Here is a 14,150-nt window from a genome sequence, read left to right on the forward strand (position 1 = left end):
TTTCCAAACCCCTAGGAAGGCATTACACATAATGGAGATAGAAACCCAAATTAAACCCTGAAACAAACAGATGGCTGGATACGGGTGGGCCTGCAGGAGCAGAAAGTAGGGGAGATGTGTTCTAGACGGGGACCTCACCCTGCAGCCTGAGTCTGTATATTAATGTGACTATTCTGGGGAAGGGGAGTTGGGAATCAGAAATCCTCACCCCACCAACCCCAGTGTTGCCCGGGATGGTTGGGAGGAAGAGGAGGCAGCACGTTGGGGCAAAGACGTCACCAAGTCTGACCTTGGCATTTACTGCCTGCTCTGATCCCCAACATTCCATAAATAAGTTACCCTGCATATCTCAAGTTGAGCTGGGGAGCAAGCAGAATAGCCCCAACCTCTGAAAGTGGAGGCAGGGCAGCCTGGGACTGAGCGGGGCTCCAGGAGGACACAGTCGCACTCTTGCTTCGGCCTTTGCCGACACTCGGCAGCTGGGCGTCCAAACGCGGCTCCTCTCCCCTGCGGTGACAGGGCCCGTGCTGACGCGGGCTGGGCTGCTTGGCGCTCTTGGTACGCATCTTGCTGAGGTTGCTGGGCCAGCTCCAGGTCGCTAAGACCCAAGGTGCCTCGCGACGGCTGCTGCTGCCGCAGGGACAAGGCGATCAGGTAGTCCTGGTCCACCTGCTGCTGCTTTTCTGGGGAGCCACTCCCACCTTCTGCTCCAGGTCCCTTGCCCAGGGAGTGACTTAGGTGAAAGTCAGAGTCACAGAAACAGCTGTCTCCGTCCACGTTGCGCAGGCTCTCCCACACCACTTGCTCCTCCTGTAGAAAGCCCTGGTCGGTGACCAGTAGGTACAAGTGCCCCTTGTGCTTAGTCATAGTGCTAAAGTGGTCGTTCCGGAAAAAGATGCTAAGTTCGCCCTCCTTGGCAGTGTTGTTAGCTCACACAGACCATGGTGGGTCCGCTGCGCGGCGGTGGTCTCCAGGAACTGCTCTGTAGTCAGGCCTTCTGTCCCGAGGTTGGTGTCACCGGGGTGCTTGCAGGTGATGATTGGTTGTAACTCAGTTTCCCACCTGCACTCACAGCCTCAGGACTCTGTGGATCAACAAGCCAGCCGTGGTACAGAGGTACGCCTAGTAGGTCAAAGGCACTGCACTCGGGTGTATACTCAAAATCAGAGACACCTGTGAATAGCATATTGCCATCCAGACCTGTGGCCAGTTTAGGCAGCACTGTCATTGCATCGTCCACATTCTGCTGAAAATTAAGCTGAAGTCCTTCTGACTTCTCCTGGGGCTTGATGGACAGAAGGCAGTCTCCAAGGTGGGCCATGACCTCATCTGGTGCGATCACTTCCTTCTATTTAGCTATTTTATATATAGTAGTGTGTATCTGTTAATCCCAAACTCCTGATTTATCTCTCCCCCCAACACCCCCCATCCCCTTTGGTAACCATAAGTTTGTTTTCTGTGTCTGTGAGTCTGTTTCTGTTTTTTTTTTTTTTATTTCTGTTTTGTAAATAAGTTCATTTATCTCATTTTTTTAGATTCCATATGTAAGTGATATCATATGGTATTTGTCTTTCTCTCTCTGGCTTACTTCACTTAATATGATAATCTCTAGGTCCATCGATGTTGCTTCAAACAGCATTATTTCATTCTTTTTTATGGCTGAGTAGTATTCCATTGTGTATATATACCACGTCTTCTTATCCATTCATCTGTCCATGGACATTTAAGTTGCTTCCATGTCCTGGCTATTGTAAATAGTGCTGCTGTGAACACTGGGGTGCATGTATCTTTTCAAATTAGAGTTTTCTCCTGATATAAGCCCAGGAGTGGGATCAACAAGCATTATGTGACATATATATAAAGGAGGCATGAGGCAGGGCCCCGTCTCTGTGATCTGCTCCCCCAGGGACCCCTGTCCAGGTTCCCAGCACAACCGTCTTCCTGTGTTTCTGCTGCGGGAGCACTGCTGATTGTGGAGGCACTGCGGCCTGGGAGGGGTCTTAGAGGCTGTGAGCCCAGCCCTGTGCCCTCCTGGGATTCCCTCCTGTGACGGGGAGCTCACTGCCTCCCAGCACGGCTCATGCTATCGTCAGGCCCAGTCCCCATGCCAGCGTTTCACAGGGATCCAGAATCCTCTATCTCTTCACATCACACTTTAGAATAGGATTTTCCAACTCATGCCTCCTTTCCAGAAGTAGAAAAATCTGACATCCTTTCTGGAGTTTGGGCTTGTGAAAATCATTGATGCTTTATCTGTGTCCAGAATAAAAATCAGGTGATAAAGAACCTGTTTCTGGAATTCTGATTGGCACTCTCTTAGGTTGAGTTCCCTAGAAGCAGAGTCTACAGCGGGAGAATTATCGAGGAGGGGTCCCAGGAGGAGTGTGAGGGCGCCGAGCAGGGAGGTGGTTTCGGGGGAAGAGAGACCTTAGGAGGCTTATCCCACAGGGACCACTGCAGGCGGTCCCCTCCTGCTGCCAGTGGATGGAGGACACCCCTTGGGGGCTGGGGGGAATGTAACCTCCCAGGCATCTGTGGGCAAGATGGGGGTGGGCCAGAGAAAGGATGCTGATGTGAATGGTCAGCTGCCAATGTCCACAAAACCTGGACACAGACAGGGCATGGGGTGGTGGCCCAAGGGCCTCTGATAAATCTCCCGTGGGGAAGAGGGCACGCGTCCGCCTCCCAGGGGGGGTCCCACTCTCAGACCTGCTTCTGGGCCCCTCCATTCTACTCAGCACAATCCAGGATGCTCCCAGTTCCACGGGGGTCTTCTGACCACTGCCTCTCTACCCAAGAAGGGTGGCGGGGTGGAGAGGGGTGGGGAGAGCAGAGGTGGGCTTTGGGGGCAGGGCTGCAGGCCAGGGTTTTCCCCTGAGCCCCGCATGAACCGAGCTCCCTCCTTTTGCCCTCCCTCCTCAGACTGCCTCTTTAAGGTGTGTCCCATGAACCGCTACTCGGCCCAGAAGCAGTACTGGAAGGCCAAGCAGACCAAGCAGGACAAGGAGAAGATTGCCGACGTGGTGCTGCTGCAGAAGTTACAGGTGTGTGTGCACAGGTGTGTGCACGCGCAGGTGTGTGTGCCCTGTCCCAGGCCACATGCCTCAGTGAACTGTGGACTGCACTTCAGCTGCCAGCCAGGCCTTCAGCTGGACACCACCGTGCAGTGAACGACCTGTGCAGCTGTACATGGAGTTACCAGGGGCTCCTAGAGACGGTGGCTCCAGCGAACCTGATTTAAGAACTAGTCTTAACCTCACCCCGCATTTTATAGAGTTGGAGCCTGGGGCCCTTCAAGGGGACCGGGCCATTGTGCTCATCCTACGAGTTGGCAGTGGGGCTTAGACGGCCCCTGGGTCTCTGGCCGACCTTGGTGTGTGGTGTGAGGGCCTGGTGGTTGCTCTCAGGCCTCTCAGTTTACATCCTGGGCGGTTCTCTCTGGACAGAGCTCAGGGCGTCCAGCCCAATCCCCATGGAAAAGAGAGTGGGAGGATTGGCTGTGGTCAGCAACGTTGCAGCCTGCTTCTGAGACCCTCCCCCGGACCTGGGGCCCCGCCCCCCATCAGGCAGACCTTGCTTCCCGGTATCCCCTTCTCTGAGGAGGTGGTGTGAAATGGGGAAAGGGTGGGCCCGGGTGGGCCCCACCCACAGCTGTGAACTGGGCTGGAAAGAGGGGGCTGGGTGTGGGCTGCTGAGCTCTGTTATAAATAAGGCCGTCCCTCATCCTGGGCTGGGGGCCGTCGCAGCTTCTTCCTGTTGCCGCCACAGGCCCAGGCTGAGCTGTGGATCTGACTGGGCGTAGGGCATTCACGCGTGCGCAGACACTCAGAACCACACGTGGTCACACAGCCGTACACTGTAGGTTTGGGGAGAGTCACGTGGTACCTGGCGTGGCTCCCCGGCAGCCCTCCTCCCACCAGCCTCCGGCATGAGGCCCGGATAATGGGACTGAGGAGATGAAAGGGGCAGAGGGGCCACTGCCCTCAGAGAGAGCCGGTCTGACGGAGGAGACAGAGCCCCACCTCCAGGACCCCCCCGTCTGATGGAGGAGGCACAGTGTATCCTCGGGCAGCTTCCAGTCTAACGGGACAGAAGAACCTAAAATGGTGTCCCCAGTGGGATGCAAACCAAATCCTGGCGGCATCAGGGTTGGATCTGTCAGAGTTGGATGTGGCTCCTCAGGGAAGGCTCCCTGGAGGCGGTGGGCTAGGAGCACACACAGTTTGGGGAGGGAGGGTCACAGAGGAGTGAGGGTGGAGGGGAGGAGGAAATGCTGCCAAGCACACCTGCCGGTGTCTGGGCTGGGCCAGGGGTCCCCTGTTGGGGCACCAGGGGTCTGGTGAGGCAGGGGAGTGAGGCACAACTGTAGGTTATCTGCTGGGGGTGTTGGGGCGTAGGGGGCTCACAGGCCTGCTGGCTGCCCCCTCCAGAGGGAGGCGGCGAGGAGGGGCCTGAGGGGAGGAATCTGGTGCCGCTGGCTGTGTGCTGTACACACTCTGAGCCTCGTTCTCTCGTCGGTAGTGGGAGGAACAGGCCAGGTGGCCTCAGGAGGGTCACTCTGGGTGCAGTGCCAGGACCTGCATTGTGTGGGGGGTGGGAAGATGTGTCCCTTCAGTAGCAGGCTTCTGGGCCCGCCCTCCACCTCTGTGCATGTCTGTGCAGCATGCGGCCCAGATGGAGCAGAAGCAGAATGACACAGAGAACAAGAAGGTGCATGGGGACGTCGTGAAGTACGGCAGTGTGATCCAGGTGTGACGCCGGGGCAGGTGTGGGGGTGAGGGGTGCCAGTGCCATGGCACCAGCCAACCTGGGACTGTCTCTGTGACTGCGCGTCTGCCTCTACGTGTGCCCGTTGCCGTGTGGCCTGAATGGCTGTGTGCACGGGTGTGTGTTCAGCACTGTGGCCACCAGCACAGATCTGGAGCCCCGAGGTCCAGGTTCACATCTTGGCTCTGCGACCTGGGCCAGCTACTTCACTTCCCTGGGCCTCTGTTTCCCCCACTGGACAATCAGGCCAGTGACAGTACTTCCCTCTGGTTGCTGTAAGGTTCCTCGAGCTACTACTCTTAGGGTGTTTAGAACAGCGCTAGCTCTTTGTGTGATCACCCGGGTGCTGGACTGGGTGTGTGATTGTGCGTGTGGCCATGTTTGTCTCGGTCTGTTTGTCCAAGGGTCCAGTGTGCCCCCCAGCCCCTCGCTTTCTGATGGGCTGGCCTCCTGGGGTGACCTCACTCCCCCCCCACTGCTTGGCCCCCCGCCGCCTCTCAGCTCCTGCACATGAAAAGTAACAAGTACCTGACCGTGAACAAGCGGCTGCCGGCCCTGCTGGAGAAGAACGCCATGCGGGTGACGCTGGATGCCACGGGCAACGAGGGCTCCTGGCTCTTTATCCAGCCCTTCTGGAAGCTGCGGAGCAACGGGGACAATGTGAGGACAGGGCTGGGGGGAGGGGCCTGCTGGAAGGCGCAGGCCACAGCACCAGGGGGGCTTCTCCAGGGTCTTTGGTGTGGGGGCTGCATGAGCTCATGCCTGTTTCTTAGGGGGCAGACTGGCCAGAGGGAAGCCTGGGGGCCCGGCCGTCCCCACCCTCACTCTGCTGCATTCTGTCCCCATAGGTGGTTGTCGGGGACAAGGTGATCCTGAACCCTGTCAACGCTGGGCAGCCTCTGCATGCCAGCAACTATGAGCTCAGCGACAATGCTGGCTGCAAGGAGGTGAGCGGGGCGCTGGGCTGAGATAGGCTGGGGTCAGGGGCCCCTCACGGGAGTGCTTGCACCTGGACAAGTGTCTCCCGAGCAACAAAATACAAAGAAACTGTAAGGGACTAAACCTACCCGCACCCATGCACAGTCAGGGCAAAGATGAACAATAAGATACAAAAACGCCAAAAACCAGCTGCCACTTCTGAGGTCCCAGGAGCAAAAGCCAGGCACGGCACATGGTGCCCGCACCACCGTGGGGGCGGGCAGATCGCCTAAGCCACGCCTCCGACCTAACCCATGGATCCGCCCCTGACCTCAGCCCATTTAAGGGACCAGCTTCCCCGGCCTCAGGGAGCAAGCAAGGGCATCTGTTCCTTGTTTTCACTCCCTCGCGCTGTAGCCTTGCCTGAATTTCTCATCTGGTCTCTTACCTATTTCTCCTGATTAAAGAGGCCAAGAACCTGGGGTGGTAACAGGGTGGTGGGCTGATATAGGCTGGGACCTAGGACCCTTTATGGGAGTGCTTGCCCTTGCACCTGGACAAACATCTCCTCAGGCAACAAAATACAAAGAAACTCTAAGAGACTAAAAGGAACTGCACGCGTGTGCACGCGTGCACAGTTGGGGCAAGTTGTGAACAGTAAGGTACAAAAAGGCGGAAAAAACCAACTGCCATTTCTGAGGTGCTGGGAGCAAAAGCAGGGTACTGTGCCGGGCACCACCAAGGGGGCGGGCAGGCCACCTAAATCGCCCCTCCGGCCCCATCCATGAACCCGTCCCCCGCCCCCCACCCCGCCATATAAGAAGAGTGAGCAGGGCCACCTGTGTCTTATTTTCCCTCCCTAGTGCTGAAGTAGGAGTCCTGCTAAAGCCTTGGCTGAAATTTTCATCTGGACTCTTACTCATTTCTGTTGATTAGAGTCCAAGGACACTGGTTGATAACAGGGCCAGCCCGGCAGTGGATGGGTGTCCACGTAGCCACCCCCCCCTGGGTTGCTTCCTCCAGTCCTGTCTACAGCTGGAGGGGCTGGGTGGGCCTCCCTGCTCCCTGCTCCCTGCCTGTCTCCCAGTGTCTGCCTACATTCTCCACCCCACTGGGTGGCGGCCCCAGGGCAGCTGGGCTGGGGTCTGGGGGCCCTGGTTGGGAGAAGACACCCCCCTGTGCTCTAATGGGGGCTGAGCTGGCCTCCCCTCACCTGCTTCGGGTCTTAGGCACAGGCCCACTCCCCAGCGGCTGGGGGCCTGCCCGGCCTCACGGGTCTCTGTGCGCTTCCGCAGGTCAACTCTGTGAACTGCAACACCAGCTGGAAGATCAACCTGTTTATGCAGTTCCGAGACCACCTGGAGGAGGTGTTGAAAGGGGTAAGGACTGGGAACTCCCCGGAAACAGCCCCGCCCTACCCCCACAGGTCCCCCTGCTTGCCTGCCCCCACCTTCCAAGCACCCAGCTCTGCTCCCTGTCTGGCCCTCCCCTCCATGCTGCCCCTTCTCTGCCTCTGCACCCCCATCCGGCCTCCCTCCACTCCCACAGGGCCCTACCCAGCGGCCCCAGCTGGTCCTCCGCTTCTCTTGTCTCTGGCCTCACAACCCCCCTGTCCATCCTTTCCCAGTCCTGGCTGCTCTCACTTTGCTGTCTTGCTAAGGGGGTGGCAGTGGAGTGGGGGTCCCCATCCCCCCACCGTGGGGTGGGCCCAGATTCTTTGAGCACCCTGTGCCCTCGACACCTCTCCACGGTTCTAGGCCAGGCCCCCTGCCCTTTGTGCCCTCTCGGACAAGGATGCGAGGCTGTCGGGTCGGGGCCTGTAGGACATAAGGGGTTGGCAGGAGGGGCCGCCCTCTCGGAGGGCTAGGTGTGCACCCCACCCTTGGCTTGCTGGCTCAAGAAGGAGCTGCGCCAGTATCTGAGACAGGTGGGCTCCTCCCCCGGGAGGGTCCTTGTCTGCCCCGAGCCCACGCCCTGCCGCCTGCAGGGAGACGTGGTGCGGCTGTTCCATGCGGAGCAGGAGAAGTTCCTGACGTGCGATGAGTACAAGGGCAAGCTGCAGGTGTTCCTGCGCACCACGCTGCGCCAGTCCGCCACCTCGGCCACCAGCTCCAATGCCCTCTGGGAGGTGGAGGTCAGATCCCTGCTTCCGGCGCCTGGGCCCCAGCCCTCCTCTGCAGCCCTGGGCTTCCCCCGCTCCTCCTCCCCCTCTAGGGTGGGAGGTCCACCCCCATCCGTCTCTCGTCTGAGCCCCTCTGCAGCCAAGGGGCCAGAGAGGGTCCCAGAGCCATCCACCCAGAGCTCTCCAGGCCTGCGGTGCCCCTCCCCGCCATGCCTCCCCTTCCCCAGCCAGCCCCTCCTTCCAGCCTGACACCCCTGCACCCGCCAGGTGGTCCACCATGACCCCTGCCGTGGAGGAGCTGGCCACTGGAACGGCCTGTACCGCTTCAAGCACCTGGCCACGGGCAACTACCTGGCTGCTGAGGTGAGTGGGGAGGCAGAGGGCATCCTGGGAGCTCAGGCCGTGCGTGCACGAGCATGTGTGCCTGGCACACGTCTGCACAGAGATACATGTGTCTGTGGACCCTGGCTTCTCTGCACTCATGCATCTACTTAACAAATATTGTCAAAGACGTGCATGACTATGAATAAGTCTCACAAATATGACTGTGTCTCCTACTATGTGCCAGGAGCTATTCTAGGCACTGAGGATACAGCAGTGAGCATGACGCCCAGCCCTTGTGGAACTTACATTCCACGTCCTTGTCTGTCCGTAACGCACAGGCTTGTGTATATTGGGGCATTCATGTGTGTATGTCCGTGTCCATCTGTGGGTCTTTGGAGAGGGGCCGTGAGGGCAGGGCCTGGGGCTCTAGTTGGTGCCTCCTCCATGTCAACAAGGAGTGGCATGAGTTTGGGGGCTGGGATGGGCACCCTTGGGAGGTTGGGGGGGTTCCTGACTGCCCCAACCCAGGGCCACATGTAGACTGTATTTTGGAGTGGGGGTCATGTGGATAGCCCCCCTATCTTGTACCTCTGAGCAGGAGAACCCCAGCTACAAGGGTGACGCCTCTGATCCCAAGGCAGCGGGAACGGTGAGGACCAGAGAAGGGTTCCAGGGCCGGGAAGAGTGACTGTGCACAGCTCTGGGGTGGGCGGGGGTGGGGCCGGGGGGACCGCGAAACCCTGGGAGGTGGGCTGGAGGGAGACGGCCTCTCAGGTGGGATCCTGGGTGGTTTCAGGGGGCCTGAGAGGAGGAAGGGGCTCCTGCCTGAGTTGAGGTCCTCACCACAGGGTGCCCAGGGCCGCGCAGGTCGCCGGAACGCTGGGGAGAAGATCAAATACCGCCTGGTTGCTGTGCCCCACGGCAACGACATTGCTTCTCTGTTTGAGCTGGATCCCACCACGCTGCAGAAAACCGACTCCTTCGTGCCCCGGTAGGTAGGCGCTGTGTGCCTGGGCGCCGGCGGGGGTGCCCAGGCTGGCACCTGGACTCCCTGCACCCCCCACTCCTCTGTCCTTCTGAGGTCCTTAGGCCTCAGGACCTGCCATGAGTTGCCCCTCTGGGGATGCAGCTCTGAGGCCTGTAGGCAGCTCACCACCACTGAATGCTTGCCATGTGCCCGGCCCTGGGCCCTGCACCCTGGGTGCCGCCTTGTGCTAGTTCTTCATCAAAATGCCTTTGCTCCAGGGCTTCCCTGGTGGCGCAGTGGTTGAGAGTCCGCCTGCCGATGCAGGGGACGCGGGTTCGTGCCCCAGTCTGGGAAGATCGCACATGCCGCGGAGCGGCTGGGCCCGTGAGCCATGGTTGCTGAGCCTGTGCGTCCGGAGCCTGTGCTCCGCAACGGGAGAGGCCACAACAGTGAGAGGCCCACATACCGAAAAAAAAAAAAAAAGCCTTTGCTCCAGTGTTCTTTAAAGCCACTCAGCCTGGGGCTCAGGCACGGGCGGCATGACAGCTTGTCCAGGGTGCATTGGATGTGACGGCTGGACCTCCTGACATTTAAGGCCCCCCCCAACCCCGAGATTCTAAAATGTAACATCAAGAAACTTCCTGGGTGTCAAGCAGGCTTTAGCATTGACTGGCTGGCGGATCTCAGGCAGCTGACTCTGTCACTTTGCCCCAACTTCCTCACCTGTGAAGTGAGACTATCAAGTTGCCCGTCAGCAGGGCTGATGGGAGAATTCATTGAATCACTGTAGGCCCGCGATCCCTTATCGGAAACTTGGGGCCAGGTGTACTTGGAGATTCAGGTTATTTTTCATCTCTGAATGTTAATTGTATTTCATAATCAAAGACAGGAGTATTTCTGCCGTGAAAATACTACATGCGTAGTTGACACTAGGTGGGATAGTTTAAATAGCCTCATTTGTCCCAATAAATTTGGGTCCTGAGCTTGTAATTAAGCCTGGGCTTTCAGAGCTTCGTTCTGGGGAGACTGGGCAAGGCATGTGGGCCTGGCAAAGCACAGCAGTTAGTACAGGGCCTGGGGGCCGTGTTGCTGGTCTCTCTTCTCTGGCTCAGGCTCCTCACCTGGAGGGGACCTGTGCCTCTGTCCCACGGCTGCTGGGTGTGGAGGCAGGTGGAAGATGGGAAGCCCCAGGGGTTAGAGCGGGCAGACTGCCGGGTTACGCTCCGTGGTGCACTCCCCCTGCTCTGTCCGCCCCCCCTGCCCGCAGGAACTCGTATGTCCGGCTGCGGCACCTCTGCACCAACACGTGGATCCAGAGCACCAACGTGCCCATTGATGTCGAGGAGGAGCGACCCATCCGGCTCATGGTGTGGGGCCCATCGGGGCTAGGGGGCTGGGCTGGGGGCTGGGCTGGGGCCCAGGCTGGTCCCTGAGTGCCCTGCTGACCTCTGTCCCTGCAGCTGGGCACGTGCCCCACCAAGGAGGACAAGGAAGCCTTCGCCATTGTGTCGGTTCCTGTGTCCGAGATCCGAGACCTGGACTTTGCCAATGACGCCAGCTCCATGCTGGCCAGCGCCGTGGAGAAACTCAACGAGGGCTTCATCAGCCAGAATGACCGCAGGTGGGCCTCAGGGGCAGGGTTGCCGAGGTTTCCTGAGAGCCCTTGTCCTCCTGGGGCCTGTGTTTCACAGAGGAGTCACAAAGCAGAATCTGGATAGGCTGGGTGGGGGCAGGGTGACAGAGGTGGGGACTGGTCCCTGTGGGCCCCTGGCTGACCTTGGACCCCAGCCTCACTGCTCACATACTCCAAGAACTAGCCTTGTGATGGAGCCATCATTACCCCTGTTTTACTGATGGTGGGATTGAAGCTCAGAGAGGTTAAGAGACTTGCCCAAGGTCACACAGCTAGGAAGTGGTGGATGGAAATGCAGAGCCCTTCACATCAAACACCCTGCCTGTGCCCTATTGGTTCTTTCCAGATCGGAGTATCCTGAGATTCTTTGTCTAGAGGGCACTTTGGATCCAGGATGGGTGGGGTGAGGGGTGTGTTTGGATAGCAGTTCGGGGTGAAGCTGGGAGAGAAATGGAAGGCAGATGATGGGCTCTGTGCTGTGACAGCAGGGCTGGCACGTGCGGAAGGGCTGGTTGCCCCAGGGGGCATGTGACGGGGGTCCTGGGGGGTGCCCAGGGTCGGCACCTCACACTCGTCACCCCTGGCGTCCCTTCGTGAAGATTTGTTATCCAGCTGCTGGAGGACCTGGTGTTCTTCGTCAGCGACGTCCCCAACAACGGGCAGAACGTGCTGGACATCATGGTTACCAAGCCCAACCGGGAGCGGCAGAAGCTGATGAGAGAGCAGAACATCCTCAAACAGGTGGCCATGCACATGCATGGGGGTGGGCGGCCTCGGGGAAAGGCCAGTGACCAGGGAACAGGACACCTTTTTTTTTTTTTTTTGGCCGCACGGCATGTGGGATCTTAGTTCCCTGACCAGGGATTGAACCTATTCCCCCAGCATTGGAAGCACGGAGTCCCAACCGCTGGACCGCCAGGGAAGTTCACTCCTGCTTTTTTTTTTTTAATTTTGGGAACAGGACGTTTTGTGAACGTGAGCTTGCCTTTTCCCATCTCCAGCTGAGCTGCAGTCTCCCTGATGTTTCTCATCAATTCCTTTTAAAAATTAAAAAAAATATTATTATTATTTTAAAAAAATGGAGGTATGGTTGATCTTATCATCTCTTAAAAAAAAAAACAACACCCGCAATATTTATTGCGCTCTTACCATGTACCAGGCACTGCCCTAAGTGCCCTACATGAATCGACTCATTTGATCCTCCCAACCTGGGGAGAGCTTATTTATTAATCATTATCCCCATTTTACCCATGAGGAAACGGAGGCACGCAGAAGTTGGAGTAACTTGACCGAGAATCCACAGCTAGGAAACAGCAGGGCCAGGATTTGCACTCAGATATCAGGCTGAGAACTTGAGCTTTTTCTTTTTTTAATAAATTTATTTATTTTATTTATTTATCTTTGGCTGTGTTGGGTCTTTGTTGTTGCGCATGGGCTTTGTCTAGTTGCGGCGAGCGGGGGTTACTCTTCGCTGCGGTGAACGTGCTTCTCGTTGCAGTGGCTTCCCTTGCTGCAGAGCATGGACTCTAGGCACGTGGGCTTCAGTAGTTGTGGTACGCAGGCTCAGTAGTTGTGGCACACGGGCTCAGTAGTTGTGGCTCTAGAACGCGGGCTCTAGAACGCGGGCTTGGCGTTTGTGGTGCATGGGCTTAGCTGCTCTGCGGCACGTGGGCTCTTTCCAGACCAGGGCTTGAACCCATGTCCCCTGTATTGGCAGGCGGATTCTTAAACAGTGCGCCACCAGGGAAGCCAAAACTTGTGCTTTTTTAAAAAAAATTTTTTCTAAATTTTTATTATGAAAATTTTCAAACGTTGGGAAAGTATTGAAAGAATAGTACAACAAACACTGCCTGAATTCACTTGTTACCACTTTGCCAGCCTGGCTTTATATAATCCTACATCCCCACATCCATCCTTTTGGACAAGGCAGGCCTGTGTCTGGTCTCTTAAGCTCTGGCCACACGGGCCTGGCCTGCCTTTTCTCTTAGCCTCAGACCCCTGAGCTGCAGTGAGCCGCAGCTCTTCCCCCACAGGCTGAGCCAGGCCCAAGACCTGAGTTGGGATTAGAATTCACGTTGGGGAGGGACAGGCTGAGGCCAGCGTTGGGATTCCAGCCAGGAGAGGGGAGTGAGTAAGGGGTGGGCGGGGGTCATGGTCTAGCTTAGAATCAGCTCAGGGTTAATGTCAGGGTGGCTTCCAGGCAGGGTCAGTTTCGGGCTTAGGATTCTTGGGACAATTAGGGGTGCAGGCAGATGTAGGGATCCCTCCTGACTCTCCCTGCTTCCCTAGATCTTTGGCATTCTGAAGACCCCGTTCCGTGACAAGGGGGGTGAGGGCCCCCTGGTGCGGCTGGAGGAGCTTTCGGACCAGAAGAACGCCCCCTACCAGCACATGTTTCGCCTGTGCTACCGCGTGCTGCGCCACTCCCAGGAGGACTACCGCAAGAACCAGGTGGGCTGCCCGCCGCCTGGACTGCTGCCCCTTCACCTGCTGGCCGGCTCGCTCCCTCCCTCACTCCTGCTCTCATTCACTCAGCACGTGTTCACCAAGGCGCACCCGCGGTGTGCCAAGCGCCGTCTCAGGCCCCAAGGATGAGGATGCTGCAGGGAACCAAACCAGATAGTGGGGCTGTCCTCACAGCGCACAACCTGGCTCCATCCTTAGAGGGGCCTCATGCTGGGTTTAACTCTCCACTGTGGCTGTCTTGAAATTCTTAATTTTTGAACAAGAGTCCTGCTATTTCTTTTTTTTTTTTTTAATATTACCTCTGGTTTATTTATTTTTGAAATATAGTTGATTTACAATGTTGTATGAATTTCTACCATACAGCAAAGTGATTCAGTTATACATACATATACATTCTTTCTTTAATAGTCTTTTCCATTATGGTTTATCATAGGATATTTTTAAAAAATTAATTAATTAATTTATTTATTTTTGGCTGCATTAGGTCTTCGTTGCTGCGTGCAGGCTTTCTCTAGTTGCGGCAAGCGGGGGCTACTCTTTGTTGCAGTGTGCAGGCTTCTCATCGAGGTGGCTTCTCTTGTTGCAGAGTATGGGCTCTAGGCGCGTGGGCTTCAGTAGTTGTGGCATGCGGGCTTAGTTGCTCCACGGCATGTGAGATCTTCCCGGACCAGGGCTCAAACCTGTGTCCCCTGCATTGGCAGGCGGGTTCTTAACCACTGTTCCACCAGGGCAGTCCTATCATAGGATATTGAATATAGTTCTCTGTGCTCTACAGTAGGACCTTGTTGTTCATGCATTCTATATATAAAAGCTTACATCTGCTAACCCCAACCTCCCACTCTGTCCCTCCCCGAACCCCCTCCCCCTTGGCAACCACCAGTTTGTTCTCTATGTCCGTGAGTCTGTGTCTGTTTCATGGATAAGTTCATTTGTGTCATATTTTAGATTCCACA

General features: G+C 57.0%; 1 protein-coding gene and 1 pseudogene across 5 annotated transcripts in view; one reads left to right on the top strand and one right to left on the bottom strand.

The window, feature by feature from the left end:
* ITPR3 (inositol 1,4,5-trisphosphate receptor type 3) overlaps positions 1-14,150 on the top strand; it is a 70,153-nt gene that overhangs the window by 21,487 nt on the left and 34,516 nt on the right. For 3 of the 5 annotated variants that reach the window (XR_009542920.1, XM_060162603.1, XM_060162604.1), the window contains exons 3-15: positions 2,923-3,044; positions 4,663-4,749; positions 5,269-5,427; positions 5,616-5,714; positions 6,981-7,064; positions 7,673-7,819; positions 8,075-8,170; positions 8,730-8,780; positions 8,980-9,122; positions 10,366-10,465; positions 10,559-10,719; positions 11,331-11,472; positions 13,021-13,182. Coding sequence is in view for 4 of the 5 variants with exons in the window: in XM_060162603.1 (XP_060018586.1) it covers positions 2,923-3,044; positions 4,663-4,749; positions 5,269-5,427; positions 5,616-5,714; positions 6,981-7,064; positions 7,673-7,819; positions 8,075-8,170; positions 8,730-8,780; positions 8,980-9,122; positions 10,366-10,465; positions 10,559-10,719; positions 11,331-11,472; positions 13,021-13,182 (1,553 nt within the window). In the remaining variant the exon portion in view is untranslated. Of the gene's footprint in view, positions 1-2,922; positions 3,059-4,662; positions 4,750-5,268; positions 5,428-5,615; positions 5,715-6,980; positions 7,065-7,672; positions 7,820-8,074; positions 8,171-8,729; positions 8,781-8,979; positions 9,127-10,365; positions 10,466-10,558; positions 10,720-11,330; positions 11,473-13,020; positions 13,183-14,150 lie in introns of those variants that run through there. The other 2 variants (XM_060162605.1, XM_060162606.1) reach the window with 2 other exon arrangements.
* On the bottom strand, positions 71-1,342 carry LOC132528109 (ubiquitin carboxyl-terminal hydrolase MINDY-1-like; annotated as a pseudogene).

The sequence above is a fragment of the Lagenorhynchus albirostris genome, chromosome 10 (genome assembly GCF_949774975.1).
Source record: "Lagenorhynchus albirostris chromosome 10, mLagAlb1.1, whole genome shotgun sequence".
Classification (NCBI taxonomy): domain Eukaryota; kingdom Metazoa; phylum Chordata; class Mammalia; order Artiodactyla; family Delphinidae; genus Lagenorhynchus; species Lagenorhynchus albirostris.